The sequence below is a fragment of the Lepisma saccharinum genome, chromosome 8 (genome assembly GCF_977018435.1).
Source record: "Lepisma saccharinum chromosome 8, izLepSacc3.1, whole genome shotgun sequence".
Classification (NCBI taxonomy): domain Eukaryota; kingdom Metazoa; phylum Arthropoda; class Insecta; order Zygentoma; family Lepismatidae; genus Lepisma; species Lepisma saccharinum.
This window is the reverse complement of record NC_139236.1, coordinates 69,897,709-69,918,041: the sequence shown is the minus strand read 5'-3', so window position 1 is coordinate 69,918,041 and position 20,333 is coordinate 69,897,709. Positions and strand designations below refer to the sequence as shown.

Sequence of the window (20,333 nt, the reverse complement as noted above, 5' to 3'; positions counted from 1 at the left end):
TAAAAATTTTCATAGTTACTAAGTTCCATGCATAGTTTCAACTCCCCAAATTTCATGAAAATCGGAGATGGTCAGGTCAAAGGCTGTGTTGATTTTGCATGGAATGACTCGTATAGGATATATTTTTTTAGTAGGTAAACAATGAAATATCAGAGCTATAATCTTTTTTACAGGAAACATATGCATTCAAAGTTTTAGCACAAAATATTTCAGCTCTGTTACTGGTTTCCGCATTGAGTTGAAGCTCTTTGAAAATGATCATTTTTCTCAAAATCTGAGTCCCAAATATATGTCTGGTTGGAAGGGTCTACCCGATGGCATAGTGGTTACGTCGTCATTTTGTAATCAAGAGGTTCCGGGTTTGATACCCAGTGGAGGCACATACTTTGTTCAGATCCCACTTTAATAAACTGTAGGTCCAGTCTCGATTAGCCTTATGTGCATGAAATGGACTTAAAACTGAAATCAAACCAATATCTGGTTGGGAACCTAATAAAATTTGATATATACAGCATGAAGAGGTAGGTAGGTACCTGCAAAAATTTCGAGATTGATATTACATGGATAACAAAGTTACAACAGAGGGAAGTTTGGCAAAAGCAGTCACAATTATAAATATTTACTTTTAATGAACTCTCATGCATTTACAATTATTGTACATATTAATTAATTGCAACATACGAATGGCATAGTAAGCTCTTTGGTAGCTATTATCAATGAAAAGGTGCATAAGGCTGTGTGTCAAATATTTTCTGCTAAAACTTTGGATGTATAGGTTTTCTCTAAAAAAGATTATAGCTCTGATATTTCATAGCTTACCTACTAAAAAAATATATGCTATACATTGATTTCCTTCAAAATTGAATATCACTCAGTTTTGACCCTACATTTCAGCCATTTGCATTAGATGAAGTGGAAAAAGATATGGAACATAAAATGTAGCCTGAAATGTACTGAAAACAATGTTTTTTACCCCAGATTTCTATAATTTTTCTTAGCTGAGTTATCATAATTATCGCAACTGTCTGCATAAGCGAAAAATGTTGCAAGTCATGAATCAAAAATGGCCGCCATTTAACAAAGTCTAGTTTTAGAATAATAATGTATGTTATGACCAATCAGCATTGGGCATACATGCCCACACACAAATAGCCACAGGCCAACCTAAGTACAAGGGCCATTAGGTTGGCATCAGGGAAAGCTTGTGAGAGCTATTTTCCCAGAAATGTATACCCCCCACCCCCAATTAGGATCATGGTTCATGTTTACCAACCAGTTGTCACTCATGGGAGGGGTAGAAATGCTTTATTTATAAAGGACAAACCATTGTTAGGCTAACAGTAGCCATTTTGGAGAACAAAAACCATGTGCTCCAAATCACATGTTTATTAAATTTTTTATTCATTACTGAAAATCAGAGATAACACTCACCCATAGGTAAAATAATGCCTAATTTATTAAAAGTAAACTCATTTGCAATTATCTGGCATAACTAAGCCAGAAAAGCTGAAAAAAACACTTTTGTTTATGCTTTTTAAGCAATTGATAACTCTGCCATCTGGTGGGAGAAAGTGGCAACTCTCCCAAAGACAAGGAAAGATCTCAAAGGACTCCAGCTGGCCAATGAGAAGCCGCCAAGGCTGTGACGTCACAGAGGGGACTTTCAGATGGCCTATTGTGTTCTGAGCTTGCTAGTTAAGCTCACTTGTATTACAGACCCACCTGAGAGCAGGTCAGCTTGGAAGTTGCTGGTAAAATCCAGTGTGAGAATGGCCATGAGTGCCAGCAACAAAGGATACATAAAGGGAAAAGGGATCTAAGGTCCTGTTACAGTAAACACAGGCCTAAGTGTGTGTGACCAAGTGGGATATTGTGTCCACAAGTGCATTTAAGGATCCCAGTGAAAATTCAGCAAAATAGCGAGTTTTGTGTCCCTTATCCCATGTGGAAATCCAGACCACATGGTCGGCAGAACTGACGCCATAGAAGCATCCATAGGATATCAAAGAATATCCAAGTTGTTCTTAGCCATCCATCCAAGAAAAGCCAGGAAAATTCATTTATCACCCCCCAAAGCCTTTGTTACACCAAGGAAGCACATAATAGTAATTTTTTTAGTGTGGTGTACCACAAATTTGTCCATGTGTCGGGATGTGGCGATAAAGAGTGAAAAAGCGTGTGTAAGGCCCCAGGTATGAGTGATATAGTGTGAAAACGGCTGATATGTGAGTACAAAATCTTTTGTATATCTTTTTTGTGTCTTGTACAGTGAAGTGCTCATGTTTGGTGGCAGCTATGCCACAAGGGATGTTCTTTTCAATGAATAAATATGTCGTTTAAAGGTGTCTGACCTTCTTTCTATCATTTTAGTGAATCATAAGCCTATTAAGCCCTCCTCTAGTTACCGATTATTAAAGTTAGGCTAAAGTTCGTCTGTTGCTTAACAGATATCTCAGGGGATATCTGTTACTATACGGAACACCACACGTGGAATAGGGTCTGCGTGTGGCCGCGTAAAGCATGGTTCTCTTTTGTTTTTGCTGTTTTTGATATATTATATATTTAAAGTTAACCTTTTGTAAAACCAACTTTAAGGCAACATAATATAGACAAAGCACCCCCAATCACAATAAAAACAATACCCCCCTTATAATGTTTTGAACTACCCTTGTACAGGGGTTACAACGATAAACAAATGAAAAATTTTAAAAATGGTCCAGTGACCAGTGCTGTGAAATTTTAGGCAATGTCCAAAAAAATATTTTTGTAGAGAAAGAGCATGTCTTTGCCATGATCTTCAACATCGAAAGCTTTTGGTTCCCTCATACCTACATCATGAAAATTTGGATTTTTGTAACCTAGTTTTCCCACCACAAAATTAGGCTACAAGTCCATTATTAGTTTTTTTATAGGCATTTGTAAAAATTTTTGAGTGCTAATGTATTTTTTTTCTGAAATCCTCATTATTTCATTGAACTTTGTGTAAAATTTCAGAGATATCTGATCATTGGTTAAGGAGAAAAGAAAAAAATGTAAGCAAGGGTATCTTGTGTCAAGGGCCTCAACAGTGACAGACAACACTGATTTAATGACATTTCAAAATGCTGTAAAACGAAAACCGTTTGAGATGGAGTGAAAAAAATTTAGGAGGTTTCTTTCAACCATAAAGGAAGAGAGTATACCAAATTTCATCGAAATCGGAGTTGGTGGGTGACATGACCTTGTTGAAATGGCATGGAATGACCCAATTACTAACTTCTTAAAACAGAGTGTGAAATGCAGGCATACTATACCTCAATGATGGTGCCATGATGCAGGTATCCTTTGGGCAAGTGCACTCTGCACTATCATGATCCATTCCAAAATTATGTCCAAGTTCATGAGCAACAGTTGATGCTACTAGCCCCACAACTTCACTGTGTATTGCATTTATTCCCCCTGAATACTTGTATGTGCAAATGGAGCCTATTGAAGCTTTTCCTATGATTCCCTCTCCAAAGCTAACTCTCCTGTAATTATACAATTAAAAATATGGAATTTATAAATATCTGATATTAAAATAAGCATCCTTATTAGTAGAGCCTGCATGTGTAGACTAAAAACTGCCCAACTAGAATGGCACAAGGGCACAATAAAGGACACTAAATATATAAAATTCAAGATCTCTCATACAAACTGTAATACACGTACTTCCATACCATTAACAACTGTAATTCTAAAATTTTCAGATTGCTTATTTTTGCATTAACAGAAACAAACGGTATAATATATTTATACATTAGTTCTTTGTTTTCAGTATTGTAGTGCATATTAATAATTGTTTCCATAAATTAAGTGGCACTCAGGGTGGATAACAATCATGATTTTTATTTAAAAATTCATTTTTTATGATTCTTTTTATTTAAATCGATTTTTTTTTTAAAAAAAATATGCTTAAAATGATTGTATGGTTTTAGATGCCATACATATAAATACATGTTGCTTTTATAGAAATGCTTGTTTCTGGTATACAGCCCTGTAAAATATTTTAAGTGTGATTAAAGCAAATAAAAAATTATGTGTAATGTATATTCTGAATTTATGCGTTTACTCACTAAATATATTCACAGTACAAAAAGTATAAAAAACTTAACAGTCGTAACAATACTTGCAAACAATGTTTCGCGAAGCTACGCTTCGCTTCTTCAGGTTGTCTTATCAGTAAATAAAATACTTCGTCATATATATAAATAAATCCAGGATTAGGTAAAAAAAAAGGGTATTATGATATAGAATGTAAAATTACACGACGTTAAAAGTGACATATAGGCTAGGAGATAATTCTAAACGAACGGTGTACCCATACTGCCATACAGAATGAAATGTGTAAATATACATTTTTCTGTTTCTGATACTGTATATATGAACCTACTATGGAAATGGGTGTTGAGTGTGTAAATGAAACTATAATTATTTCAGTAACTTTTCTTCCAGTGAATACAAAACATTCTGGATGTACTATATAATTGCAACTTAAAATACTTTTTTATAGTCTTCATATAGCTGAATTTTGGCATTTTTCTTAATGGTAGTTTGCAAAATATCAGCTGCCATGTTTATTTACAGTTTAATGATAATGACACTATTCACGGTTTAACACCAAGTATATTATTATATTATTATTATTATAAGGGATAGAATGCGAAAGAGTGCCAGAAGGGCAGATAAACACAAATGGCATAGGAGACAATAAACACTTACCACAATTGAAGAAAAGTTTGGTATTTCAAGGTCATGACCTCATTTTCACAGTAAGTAGAAAGTATGGAGTAAAAAAAAAATATATATATATATATATATTATATATAAGTATATTATTCTACACAAAATGTTTGCTAGTTTTACCTATAAAAATTATTGAATTTTAAATCAAGAGAATTTTAAGTGTGTGTACTGTTTACATATTACATTTCCTTTCGTATGAGATTCACTCCATCAGCACATATATTTTGCTTCCTTTCTTTCATTTCTTAGAGCCTAATAAAACATCATTAAATGATTACGAGATTAATGTACTTTCACCAAAGGTGATTCTGATATCTACAAAATCCTTATGTACATTATCCATATGAAATTATTTCTTTCAAGTTATTTAAATCATTATTTCTTTTAAAAAAATCACCCGATTTAAATTTTGACTTAAATTGCAATTTAAATCAACCTGATTAAAATCAATCCACCTTTGTGGTACCAGGTATGAATCCTGGCTGAGTCATATTTTTTGTCAACTTGTTCATTCCTGATTTTTCAGGAATTAGAATTTCAAATTTTAAAATGTAACACTTACGTTAAAAGCTGAGCATTATCATTCAGTAAATTTTCATTCAGAAGGCTCTGTTTCCTATAACCTAGAAAATTATCCAGTGTCTTCTGGGCATCAGAAGTTATTTCGATCTTATCTCCATCCTTCCAAATAACAACTCCAACAAGGATTATGAATATATTTAAGGGAGCATACAGCTGAAAAACAGGAAAAACTCATGTGAAAAATCTAAGTTTATCTAAAATTCAAAGATGGTTTGAGAGTGCACACTACTTTTGAGACAAACATAAATTAGAGTAGCAATTCTTGAAGTTCTAGCTATCTGTCATAGTTTCTTGGTGCTGTAAAGGCCAACCTCCGTGAAGAGTGGTTAGCACTGTGTGCGACAGCAGAGGTTCCGGATTTGAATCCCAAACTGGGCATGGGTTAACTTTTGAGTGTCCCTTCATCAATTTCATCATATCATCACTCATCCTACTTTATATTTGGTTATATATTCTTTGCAAATCACTGTAAGTGTCAAATAAAAGCATCAAAAGATTAAAATGAATAGATACATGTATGTGTATGTAATGCTGCTAAAAAGCCATACATTTCAGTAAGGTTTGATCAGAAGCAATTTAATTTTATCTTGCACTACTCTAAAACCTCAATAAATATGTTCCATGCAGAAACAAAATATCCAACAGCTCAAACTAACACTTTGTAGTTTCAATGTTCAATCCACAAAATGCATCTCAATTAATTGCCCCATTATGAGATGAATGTTATTGTTCCTCACATCTTATGAAAAAATAATATGATATGCTTAATACACATGAAAGCAGTTCCTTAACATACTTCTTGCAGTTATCTGCTTTTGTAGTCACTCCCACACCAGACGTGCACGTATTACAAGAACAGTGTATGCCATGTATTACATTTTATCAATTCTAACGGGGAACCTTACACTGAAGACCTGAGCAAGACACTTATTAGGTGTGTATAAATATCAACCAAAACAGGAAAGTAGAAAAATTATGAGGGTTGCATAAAATAGTGGCAACTTAGGTAGTACAACAATTTTATTCAGCCAGCATGCAAAATTCCATTACATCCCTCCAACATAATCACTGGCAAGATCTTGGACCTTTTGTCAAAACTGTGGAAGCTGTTGGATGCTGTCAGCAAGATGATTTCTGTTATTACAGTGATGGAGCAACCCACTGCTCAGAGCAGTGATGGCATATCAGAAACCTCCAGGGGTTCTTTCGACCATGGAAACAAGTGAAAATCACAAGGACTCATGTCAGAGGAATAGGGAGGATCTTCCAAGACTTCCCCCAATGCCACAAGAGGGTGGTCAAGCCAATGTGTAACCACCCGATACCATAACACATTTTTGTCATACGCTTCACCAAAGCCTCGATGACATTCCCATGCATTTTTGCCATGGAACACCTGAATTTTGCTCCACGATCACTGTTCTAACTTTGACAACACAGCGTTCACTTCAATCACGCATCAACCTCCATTGGCACTACAGACATTGACATGGGGTCCAACTGAAGCTACTTGCCTGATAGCACATGCTCAATGCTATCACCTCTTCCCAACACTGTTGCCACTTTTAAATTTACAACCCCAGTATGTTAAGAATGCCAGTAAGAACTTTGTACTTACTGCATTGACAATATTAGCAACTCCTCTGCAAATGTTCACGGCTTTTTCTTCACCATTCTTTCTGTATTCCTGATAATCAACAACCAAAACAAGTTCCACGTACCGAGACTTCTTGTTTGCATTGTGAGGACCACGAACCGTGGCACGTTTATTCTAAAAGAATGAAAACAAAACAATGAATACAGTAAAAACCTAACTTTACACCTTAGATTTCACATTTTCCCAATTTACATATTTGGTTGCATCAAAACAACAAATTATGAAATTTAACTGGAATCTCCATTTCCTGTATTTTAAATTCATCAGTTCCCTTAAGAATATATAACTGAGGTTCCACTGTATACACAAAAAAATATTGATATTTTGCAAGTAAGCATTGCTGAACTGTGATATTCATTTATTTTTTTTATTTTTTTATTTACCTAAAGTTTCAGATACAGTACTGAATGACCATTTTACACTGAAACAGTAACAGCAGGAAAATAACATTAACAACAACAACAAAATAGAGTACAAGATGGCACTGAAAACAAATCAAAATTATACATATATCGTTAACAATTTTCTGAAACTTTGTTCTGGCAAGAATATGTCCACATTTGGAGGCAGGTTATTATATGAGTGAGGAAGCCTGTAGAAAAGAGACCGCTGTAGAAGGGAGAGCTTTGTGGTGGGATTGTGGAAGAGCTTAACGTTGCGGGTTGGCCGTGTGGGAACACGTAGATGAAATTTGTTGAGCAGAATCGGATTTAATTTTACCATTCATGATTTTGTGCAAGAATTTCATGTCTGCTAATTCTCGACGAGTGTGTGGTGGTTGGATATTGAAGACAGACATAATGTCTGTTTTGTGAAGGTGCCTCAGAGAAGGTATTCTGTGGCAAGCAATGGCGAGGAAAAAGTTGAGAACAGAATCAATCCGGGGAAGATTTGTTTTTGAAGCCATGGTCCAGATAGGAGAGCAGTATTCAAGAATGGGGGAGATAAGGGATTTGTAAAATATGCTGATTGATGATTGGTTTTGGATTTCAGTGAACCTGTACAGAAGACCAAGAAGATGCATTGCTCTTTTAGTAGTGTTCGTAATGTGCTCATTAAAGTTTAGTTTTTTGTCGATGATAACTCCGAGATCTTTTTGAGAGGTAACTTTTTTGATGGGATTGTTTTCAAGATAGTAAGCAGAATCGAGTTTGTTCCTTCTTAGGGAAATGGTGAGGCAAGAGCATTTCTTAGGATTCAATTGAAGTTTCCACTGGCGACACCACACAAGTAGTTCTGTAAGAGCTTACTGTAAGATTAAAGCATCGTCTTCTGATGAGATTTCTGTGAAGAGTTTACAGTCATCGGCAAACAGAAGTATATTTATAGGTAGAGAGGACAGTCTGTCAGGGAGATCATCCATGTAAAGAAGAAACAAAAGTGGGCCTAAGATGCTCCCTTGGGGAACTCCAGACAAAACAGGAAGAAAGCTGGAAGAGGTGCCAGGAAGGATGACATGCTGCTCTCATGCACTCAGATAGTCTTGTAGTAAAGATAGAAATTTCCCATTGATGTTAAATCTGGATTGTAATTTATAAAGAAGGAGATTATGATTTATTTTATCAAAGGCTTTTGAAATGTCCAAATATATAACGTCAAGCTGGGAATTATTTGAGATAGACTGAGTAGCATGTGAAAGTAATACCGATAGATTGGTCAAGCAAGAGCTGCCTGGAAGGAAACCATGCTGAGCAGTATTTATAAGGGGAGATGTAAACTTTAGCAACCTGTCTTTAATTATTTTCTCACAGACAATGGAGAGAGGTGACAAAAGAGAGATCGGTCTGTACGAATTAGTGGAATTTTTGTCTCCAGATTTGTAGATAGGTACAATATTGGCACGTTTGAACAAGCTGGGAAACACACCTGTAGAAAAACAGTTATTAAGTAAGAGGCACAGAGGGTGAGCCAAGGAGTCAGCAGTTTTACGAAGAAAAATTGTCGGAATTCCATCTGGGGCTAAAGACCGGCGCAACGGCAAAGAGGAGAGGAGAGATTTTACTTCTTCAGGGGAGGTTTTAATCGAATAGAGAGTGTGTGAACTGGCAGACTTGACTGTAGGAAGAGGTTCAGAAATTGTCTCTGGGGAGAAATTTTCATGAAAAAACACATTAAAAAGTTGCACTCTCTCATCTCCTACAGCGGTGGTAGAATTACGCACAATTTCCATCGGCACGCGCAGGTTCTGCTTTCTTGAATTAACTAACGAAAAGAACTTCTTTGGATCAGTCATACACTCTGATGTTAAGTTATTTACATAATCAATATACTTATTTTTGAATATGTTTTTTGAGTGCCTCCGAATATCACAGAATGTTTTATAAGTGTGTTCATTGGGGCACTGTTTCCACAATCCAACAATGACCCTGATACTCTTATAAATTCATGACGACATACTAGGGCTGAGCTAATACCACTCTGGACAGATATCCATATTGATACTGATACTCTCTCTGATTCCCACCAATAGGATGCTTCAAAATTGTAACAATTAAACTTGTTCAAAATTTTGATTGATATTAGTGGGTGAAATTTCCACTCCAATTACAAGCATCAATTTACCAAAGCAGGGTGGCTACTCTAGGACTATGATAAAATTCAAGTATAATTCCCAGTTTTCAAGGTGAATTTTCCAAAAATTCAAGGTTGCAAGCAATGTTTCCTCTATTTCAACCTTACATATTATTGCCCCTCAACACCCACACACATGCACACACAAATATAGTAACAATATAAAGGGTCTGTGTGATTCCAATGTATCCAAAAATTCTAATTCAATTTAATTAAACTGTATATTTAAAACATTTAATTTGAGGTACGTAGCTTACATTTGCCTTTTCACATACTCGGACTCGAAATACATCTACAAACACAAGTCACAAATGTTACGGTATATATTCTAATCTACGAAAAATTGTTAATTGTGTAAGAATTTCAAACTCAAATCTAAAATAATCATCTTCAAGATATCTTGCAATAATCTTCCCTCTGTCAGATTGCTCTACAAAGGACACTAACAAAGTAAACGGATTGAGAGAATTCTGTATTATTTTTCACACAGAATTATTTTCATTCCTCAACTTAACTGTGAAAAACTCACCTCGGGGCATTTACAAATATGTATAAATTCAATAGGATATGGATTAATAAAAGTTGTAGTTTTTCACGTCTACGGAGAAAAATTCATGCAGAATTCCCAGAGACAATAATTCATGCAGAATTCCCAGAATTCAAGAAATCCCTGGTGAGTAGCCACCCTGCATAGTTTTGTTTCAAAATATTCAAAAGTTACATCAGAGTATAAAAATAACTGTTAAGCAATCAAAAATACAGTTTTTCACATATTAGTACAAAATTAATGGGAACTTCAAATTTTGTGTAACTTAAAAGAGAGTGCTCGAAAGTGTTGTGTGGCATTTTTGCGGACCCCGCAAATGATCTGAATGCCAGAAAAGTGTCGGCCAGTATCAGTAAATACAATCCAACAGATACTTTCTGATACTGATACCACTGCTATCGGCCGACAAAAATACATCAGCATCAGTATTGGTTCGATTGATTTGGTTTATTTTACTTCGCTTTTCTACCAATTTTGGCTAATCACAAAGATGAGGATGAGTGATGATATGTTAAAACTGATGAAGTGACAAATAACACCCATGTCTAGGCCAGGAATCAAACCTGGGACCTCTAGCATCGTAGGATGCTGTGCTAACTACAGCATCGATATTGGCTCAGCCATAATTTACACAATTCAGCATTTTAAATGTGTATATAATCAGAAATTGAATAACAAATATTACAATTAAACCTTAACATGTCAGCCTATTAGAACTTTGCAGTAAAATTTTCCTACATATGCATCCATATAATAATAATACTGTATTTAGGAGTGTATAATGCGCACCCTGGTTTTTGATAGTGAAAAGTGTCAAAAAATTATATCTACTGCTATTCTTGGTGTCTGAGAAAACATTGCGAAGTGAAAAATTGTCGGAAATAGACTTTAAACTTTTATACGTGGTTTTGCTCATTTCCTCTTTACTTTTTCTAAAAAAATCTTCAAAATATATACTTTTCCATGACTAACGTAACATTTATAAGAGGCACATTTAGGATGCTCAAACTAGCAGTTAGCAGCACAAGATTTCTTCCATTAAGGCATTTACACACTCCATATATGTCATATTATTTGGCCAGTAATACATTTTAATTATTATTATTATATTTTTCCTTATCATTTCTTTCATCCAAAGTACCATAAAAATCATTCCTTCATTTTGTGATGAACTTATTTCAATCGCATTGCATATTAGTGTCGCCATCTTAAATGGAATATTGTTGCCACATTCAGAAACTACAGAATTTAAGCTTTGCAATGATATATAACATGATAGGGTTAAACATAAAAAATCAATGCAAGTGTCACAAAATCATGGAATGACCCTATGGTAGCTGTCCTAATTATTTATTCTGTGCAAAATATGCACCACAGTTATTGGGGGCAACAAATTTTGGAAAAAAGTGTGCATTATACGTACATGAGTAAATACGGTAGTAGTACAGGGTATTCATTAAAAAATGGTTGGTTCGTACGTGAATAAAACAGCTGTTTACTATGCTATGTGAGTGTAACCTTCATCGTTAGGATTTGATTTTTCTTTATTTGATTTAGTTTATTTTACTTCACGTTTTGTGCCTCTTGGCTAATTTGCGAAGATGGGGATGAGTGATGAAATGATGAAATTGATGAATGGACATTCACAAACAACCAAGCCCGACCGGGATTCGAAATCGGGACCCTTAGCGTTGCAGCGCGATGTGCTAACCACTCGGCCACAGGGTCAGGCTTCATCGTTAGGAAAGCAGCGCTGTTCAACTTTGAGACAAGTTAATCATAAACCTTCAATGGTCATTCATTGGCTCACAAGCTTGCCTTCAATTGGTGAAACCCTCAAGCAACAGGAGTTGCCTGTTGCTTCAGTGTGAATTCTTCCTTACACAGGCACCCAGGAACTGTCTGCACCACCTGCAAATGTAATTCTCATGTGGTGCATCCCTCTGAAACAACATTCAGAACTCCTGCTGCACTGTGCAAACATATTTGGATACCTCAAACCAAACTACATGGAATGTCTTCTCCTATTGAGTTGGCATTTTGAAAACTTGGCCTAGTGAGTGTAAAAGAACTGTCAGTAACTCATCTCAAACTTTGACAACTGCTCTTCCTAACAGTGCCTAAGGTAATAAACAGCTGTTTTCTTTGTCCCACCATTCTTTTACGAATAACTTATATTAATGAAGAAATATTTTCTTTACATAATTTTCACACTGAATAACTACCTAGAATTTTTACATGCTTCAAAATGTACCCTCATTCAAAGGAATTTCAGTAGCAATGACGGATTGATGAAATATCTATCCTGTCCAGGATTCCTACACAGGACCCTGAATTTACACTGCTCCACAAAACTTAAGCAACTCTGTACAATGTGGGATAGGTGAGATGTGGTGCCCATTCAACACTTGTATGAGACATGTACAAACATAAGGAAGCACAGGCAATGCGAGTGCCCTCTATAATGCGTGAGCAGCACCTTATAAACCAAGATTAACAGCTTGTGCCTGCCAGCGCAAACCACAGCCTAGTATTGTCCCAGTCCTCAAGCAGTGAAGTGGTGGTTCGTGAGTGGGATATCAAGTGTAGACACCTTGAAATGAATTGTAGACATCATTTGAGTGACGTTGACCGAGGTCGAATAATTTGGCGACTGGAAATGGGTCAGTCCCTAGTGGAAGTGGCACGTGAATTTAATGTGAATAAAAGTGTCGTGTCAGGTTGTGGCTTTGCATTCAAAATGGCCCTACTCTCAGTAGACGTCATGAAGGAAGCCATCAGAGGACGACATCAGCAGCTGATGACCGATTTCTCACAATCACTGCCAGACGTAACCTCCAAGAGTCCTGCTCTCAACTGGCAAATGATTTGTTTCAAGCTACGGGATGACGTGTTAGTCGTCAAACTGTTTGTAGGAGGCTGAATAAAGCAGGACTGTATGCCAGGAGGCCTGTGCTGTGTGTGCCATTGAAATGGGAGCACAAACGTGTGCAATTCACATGGTGTCAGGAACATGTCAAATGGGGAGAAGACCAGTGGGCACGACTAATGTTCTCTGATGAGTCTCGATACAGCCTATCGTCTGATTCTGGTCCGATATTTGTGTGGAGAGAGCCAGGAACACGATATCACCCTAAGTTCATTGTTGAAAGGCCGTCCTTTGGAGGTGGTTCCATCATGGTGTGGGTGGTATCATGCTGGATAGGAAAACTGACCTCCATATTGTGGAACATGGAACTTTGACGGCACAACGTTATTGGGATGACATTCTCCATTCACATGTTCGCAACATCCATGGAGCATTTGGTCCAAACTTACTTTTTATGGATGACAATGCATGCCCACACCGTGCATATATTGTGTCCGATTATCAGGAGACAGAAGACATTGCCCGTATTGAATGTCCTGCATACTCGCTGGACCTTAATCCAATCGAGTATGTTTGGGATGCTCTTGGGCGAAGAATAGTGCAGTGCAATCCACCACCAGAACAATTCCTGAACTGCAGACAGCCCGCTTAGAGGAATGGCCCCGTCTTCCTCAAGACTTGGTAACCACTCTGATCCACAGAATGGAGGCCAGATGTCATGCCTGTGTGTCTGTTCGAGGTGGTTACACCGTGTTGACAGCCTGTGCCCTCTCAGATGCAAGCTTTTCATGTAGGGTTATAGTGGTGTTGAACTTTCTGGCCACCCTGTACACCATATCTGTATTGTTGGTGTTCATTTGTGTTGCATTGTGCATCTGTACCTTCCTTATGTTCATTAAACTTGGTAAATTGACATTTTCTTTTCATTTAGTCCTACTTCGTTCGAGTTGCTTAAGTTTTGTGTGAAGCAGTGTATAATAGAAATATGATAAACAAACAGCATGGTGGTTGTGACTACTGATAGTAACAAAAAAAAAGTTTTTTGCTTACCCTGAGCAACTTATGATATTCCTGACTGCCTGAAATGACATTTGGTGCTCCTAAGAATCCTAGAAAGAAATAAGTTAGTTTTTAAATAGAAAAGCGCAACAGGAAATAGAATGTTCCTAGGATATAGTAACAATTCTTGGATTGAGGTAAAAATGCACAATTATGTATTCCAAGCATAAAAAACACATATTTCATTAAAAAAAAATACAATTTTTTGGTAATTTTTTATGGAAAAGGGATTTTCATGCCGATCAGTGTTATCCTTGAAGTTATGCAAAATTAAAAGCTTTCACTTTATTTGCCCCAAGATTGTGTGAAAACCAGTATTTTGTGATTACAGTTATTTTAATATTCAGATGTAATTCTTGAATATTTTGATGTATATAATTGGGTCAGGAATACTAACCCACTAACACGTGGGTTGGAGATTTAATAGTGGCAACTATTTATTTACAATTGATACAAAAGACACACCTCTGTGAAACTTTCACAGCCCTTCAATGTAGCCACCAGCATTGTGAACAACCCATTGCCAGATATGTGGAAGTTGTAGTATGCATGTAGCAGTGCCTGTTCTGTTGATGGTTCAAATAGAGCGGTATATTGTGTCAAGAATCTCTGGAACTACGAGGGCTATTTTTTTTTTTTTTAAGCTCTGATGGTGCTGCCAGGAGGCCCGTGAAGTGCTAAGAAGCGGGGCATCCTGCAGCGTGATTGGCGTCTACCCTGCCACTACCACCACCACTGCCAAGGCCAACGCTTCAATTGAAGCTGAGCGATGGACACGTAGAGATGTCTGCTACAATTGACTCTCCCACCAAGTGCAAGGTGCTTAGTGTGATACGACTTCTACAGGCAGAGGCACAATGCAGCAGAAATTCACCGTCGAATGAGCTGTGTGCCGGAGAGGCATGCTGTCTTCGGGCATTGTCTTGCTTCATGACAATGCCCGACTGCATGTTGCTGCATCAACCCAAGACCTTTTTTAACGAATTGGATTGATTGGGAGGATGGTGCTTCTACACCAATGCGGAGCTTCGGCAGACCTGGCTCAACAGACTGGCGGCACTTTTCTTTGCAAAGGGTATTGGAAAGCTGGTGCATCGGTACGATAAATGTCTGAATCTTCTTGGTGATTATATTGAAAAGTAGATTATACGTGGACGAAACTTTTGTCAATAAACCAATTTTTGCTATTCACTGTGGTTATGATTTCATGCCCTATCGGGGGTTGAAAAAAAATAGCCCTCGTTAATTCATTTCTGTTATTGAAATGTTAAAAAGTGTCATTTTTACTTTATTTTTAAAAAGTGAATGCCACGAAGTGGTTCCTTCATATTACGGATCAAATCAAAGTCACAGGGGCTGGTAGAGTACCTGCCAGCCCCATCGAACTAACAAATCAGCCACAGGTTGCACTACATGCACCTGAGCATTCTCCTGCAAAATGATAGGATGATTCAGCAGAAAGTGTCGCCTCTTCTTTTGCAACAGAGGTCGCAGGTTATGTCCCAGAAATGAACATTAATATTGCGCATTGACGGTGTGTCCTTGAGGTACAGTATGTGTTAACATAACACCATCCCAGTCGTACACGAGAATCACCATAACTTTCACATTAGTGGGGTTCTGACTATACAACTACACAACTTTAGACTGCCAACTACAACGATACTCTATTCCTCTCATCACTGCACATGCACCTAGTGTTGGAAGTAAGAGTTCATTTACTGGGAGGTAAGATAGGTATCAAACTAGAAGCGAGAAGCACCGGTTCCATTTCATGGTGTATATACAGCATCTCCAACTCACGTATTAATCAGTATTTTGAACAATTTATAACTATTACAATTTTCAAGCATTTGTACTGGTATTGGTGGGAATTGGTAAGAGGGTTAGCATCAGAATGGGTACCAGTTCAAAGTGTCATTGGCTCAGTCCTACTCAACACTTCGATCTACTTCCCAGTTGTTCTCTTTTGTTTACCTCCTCATCTACACTTCCACTCCCTTCATCTATGCTTCCTAGATATTTGAAACTCTTTCCAAATCTTAACATATCAACACTGACTTGTCTGACAGGAACACTTACCACAGCTGTTGTTGCTTTTGAGGTCAGAATGCTTATAGAGGAAATGAAGACCTTTGGCTCCGCGCACTCGTTCTATGTAGTGCACTTCACTTCCATCAAATATTACTCCACTGAAATAAACAATGATAGACTGCTTAGGATAAATTTGCTGTGAAAGACTAACAAAGCTGAAATGACTCGATACATTTCATTAATGAAATCTTGTAAATTTTATATTAGGGAAGGTAATATGAAATTTTAAGCAAGATCAGCAAAGTACTCCAATACAAAATTTACCAATACCGATGATAACCAATGGAAAATGTCTCATGGAAAAACCTCAATATTTCATTCACCGCCTTCATTAACACACATATGTACAGTTTTCTTCTCAAGCTGTACACACCAGTACAGGAGCCATGGTGGTCCAGTTGGTAGAGCATATGACTGATATATGGGAAACCTGGGTTCAATATCCAGATGGTTATTTCAGATGGGAAATTTTAAATGTTTCAATGTCCCTGCATGAATTGGCACTAGGATTCAGCAATAAATGGTACCTAAGGGAAGGGAGTTGGCTGGAACATGATGTTGATCACATCACCTCTGCAAATGACCAATATTTTGACTTTCACACTCACCTACGGTATATTGCAATGTGCATGGGACAGCTTTAACTTCCTTTTTACACCCTCCTACAGCTAATTCTTTGTGTTGTATTTTTCTTCTTTTTATATCACTCCTGCTCTGTAACCTAATTGCGATGATGAGAATGAATGATGATAGAAGAAATTGATGAAGAAACGTTTCACAAAAGAACACCCATGCCTACTGGTGGTGAGGTCATAAACTCAGCACTCAATGTAAAAGGTCACAACAATTGTCCACGTTAATGAAACAAATTATTAATATCTACTTATGAATGTATGACCGGGTATGAATATCCTCCAGCATTATCAGTAGGTCATAGATTAACTTTGTATCAGTATAGTTTGCGGCACTATGCAAACTAACTTATGAAACATTCTGAAACCTTTCTCCTCTAAAATGTGTTAATCCTGCATATGTGACTTACCTAAGACCATCACAGGTTGATATAGCAGCCCACGATTTGCTCACACCTCGAAGTTTTCCTTGGTAATGGCAGAAATGAAGATCCTGAAATAAAGTAAAACCATTCACTCACTGCTACTGATGTGTATATACACCTAAACAACTATGGTTGACACCTTTTGTATACACAGCATTGAACTCAGTTTTGGTCAGCAATTCTGACAGAAGTGTTGGTAATGAGTATATAGTGATGAACCAAGTGGTGGGTGGTAGTGAAAGAATTCTATGTTAAGCTTCCGTTGCCATTGTAATTGTTTCAAGTTCTAAATAATCAGAAATAAACGGTAATATTTCAAATATGGAACTTCACTTAACAAAATTAGAGCATTACCAAAGATGATGTTACAGAATATTACATAAAAGAATTAATCACATAAATAAACACTGCGTCAGTAACCAAGTACAAACTTGACATTGAAAGTTCCAGATACAAGTCTCAGCCTGGGCAAGGGTGAGTGCACTTTCATCAATTTCATCTCATCATCATTCATCCTCATCACCGTGATTAGACTAATGAGGTGCAAACCTGCCAAATCAATAAATGGTGGTAGACAGTAAATACATGCTACTTGTAATGATTGTACTCAGAAATGCAAAATAGAATACTACATGAGAGAAAATTAGAAAAAAAAATATTCAACTTGTTACTGGAACAAGACTTGCTCCTACTTTTGAAAGTAAAATAAAGGTTAATGCTATTTATGTTTTATTATTGACTTACTTTGGAAACAGGTCTAATTACTGTATGATTTCCATCCTTTTCAGACTTCTCAAAGTATGACTCTGGAATTAAGTCGCTGAAAGAAGAAAAAAAGTAACACTTAACAGAAACTGTATCTAGTACTTAACAAGTGTAATTGCAAGCAGATTCAGATATGCACATTTCTACTACCATTAGTGACGGGTCGTTCGTGACAGAAGCATTCCTTTTGAACGACTCTCTCTTGGTAACTGTGAACTGCTCGCTCCTTCGGAGTGAACAAACAGATCCTCTGTGGTAGTTCCTCATTCCAGGAGTCGTGAGCTTTGTGTGTATTGTTACTGCTATGTATGTTCTCTGATTTTCTTGTGGGAAGTCGAGCAGTAAGCGCAGTTCCCTCTCCCCTAATCCTTTTCACTCAAGCTAATTCCAGCAAGTCCTCCCCCCACCCCCCTTCACTTCAGCTGCACAAAACCAACATCAACAGGTGTTGGTCGTTCCTTTGAACGGCTGCTTGACTGTGCGAGCTTCAGCGAACCGAAAAGGGACTGCCATCATCCTTCCTGAGGAGTCGTGAGCTTTGCATGTATTGCCAACACTCCCAGTATGCAGGGTGGCTACAAACAAGCAGAAATTAAATTCCCTGACTTTTCCAGGTTTTCAAGGACAAAATTTACATTTTTCCCTGACAATTAGAAACTAAACTAAATCAATGTTTTTGCAAATGGAAATAATAAACTCATACAGATCCATGTATGGTTTTGTTAAGTACCAATATTATCTTCTATGAAATTGATTTAATTTCTCTATGATTTGAATTCAAACTGCAAAATAGTGAATTTGGAAAATTATTACAATTCACAAGCTAGGGAAGGATTACGGAATTTTGTCATACGCAGTAAGTTTAAAATAGAATACTTGATTACTTTTAAAGTTACGACTAAATGAGATAAGAGTGAAGAGTGATTAAGAAAAAAAATTGTAATTTATCAGTCTCCTTATACATTCTCGGTATTATATGTTGATATTTCCACTGAGGTTTGGAACCCTCTGCTTGCAAGAACCATGAGTGCGGACTCATTTTTCAATGCATAAAGCTACTTCTCCCTTCTCTGTAAAGCAAACAACTTAACTCTTGCATATAAGTGAAACAATTGAATCGAACAAAATAAAGTGTCAAATTTCCTTACATTATCAACGAGATTTCTGATTCAGTACAGCATATCCAAGTGAAGTACTGTGAAACTGACAACATGCAATTATACCATTATTGCTGACGAAAAGGGTATGTCGGTATTAGAAATTTAATGCAAGGAATTTATAGAATTGCATTGTATACCATTGGGTACCTGATTTAGCTAACCACACATCAAAACAGGAACACTCTAATAATAAAAGCTTCTGAAAGTTCATATACGAGGGGCATCCTGAATAAAGCTCCAATGGTGGTCATCACTAGTGGTCAGAGAGAGACACACACACATGCAGGCAGGAAGAAGTGGCATGTAGCTGTAATCTGGTACAGTTGCAATGTAGCCATTTTAGGACAGTTCTAGGTTAAAGATTGCAGCTCTCATACAGTCTCCCACCGACTGCGATGTAGCCTACATTGCGCGCTCAGAATTTGGCACAAAGCCACCAGCGATCATGTGAGGTGTGCAGACCGGACGTCGTGAGTGATAGTATGGTCAGACGATGAACAGACAATTCACGGAAGGCCAATCGAATGTGCACAACCCCATACAGCTGAGTACACGCGGGCCCTTTGCATCACTTCAGGTGAGAGATCTTGGACCACTCCCTGTACAGCCCTGGCTTTGAATGTATATCGACTTTCAATTCTTTGTTTAACTGAAGAGGTTTCTGGCAGGGCAAGGATTTGACAGCTACACTGTGGTAGAGATAGTTCCAGTCTTCGCTGTCAGACACATATAACATGGGCATACAAAATTTAATGCCATGCTACAACAAATGCCAGAACAACGGTGGTGGTTATGTCGAAAATTAGGTTAGGACTCTCACTGTTACTAATGCAATAAATTACTACTGATATTCTTGTTTTATTTATGCCTAATCGGTAAGAACCTTGATATTTTGTTATTTTTTTTCAAATTGGTGTATTTTCTTATTTTTTATGTATTACTATACGGTGTTATTTTCCCCAAAATTAACATTTTGATTTTAGCGCATTTTCTGGCAAATATCTCAAATTATACCTTCATGGTGTTTTTAAACTACTATTTCAAATTGTAAGTCACATGGCTTACGCCTCTTCGTGAGAGTTTGATATCTTGAAAGTTATTTTAGGAAATTTATTTTCCATACTTCTCTTTTAAATTTAAGGTAAGGATTTTAGATAATGGAATTTTCACCGTATATACTGAAGGGTGCATAATGACCATAAGTGGCG

The 20,333-nt window shown here is 37.0% G+C and overlaps 1 protein-coding gene across 4 annotated transcripts in view; it reads right to left on the bottom strand.

Annotated features, from left to right (window-relative positions):
- Positions 1-20,333, bottom strand: part of LOC145991102 (disintegrin and metalloproteinase domain-containing protein 12-like) — an 83,732-nt gene that overhangs the window by 23,516 nt on the left and 39,883 nt on the right. For all 4 annotated transcript variants that reach the window (XM_083126843.1, XM_083126842.1, XM_083126841.1 and 1 more), the window contains exons 4-10: positions 17,945-18,020; positions 17,186-17,268; positions 16,132-16,241; positions 14,041-14,099; positions 6,965-7,117; positions 5,327-5,499; positions 3,294-3,509 (exon numbers count right to left, since the gene is read on the bottom strand). In XM_083126843.1, coding sequence (XP_082982969.1) covers positions 3,294-3,509; positions 5,327-5,499; positions 6,965-7,117; positions 14,041-14,099; positions 16,132-16,241; positions 17,186-17,268; positions 17,945-18,020 — 870 coding nt within the window. The remainder of the gene's footprint in view (positions 1-3,293; positions 3,510-5,326; positions 5,500-6,964; positions 7,118-14,040; positions 14,100-16,131; positions 16,242-17,185; positions 17,269-17,944; positions 18,021-20,333) is intronic.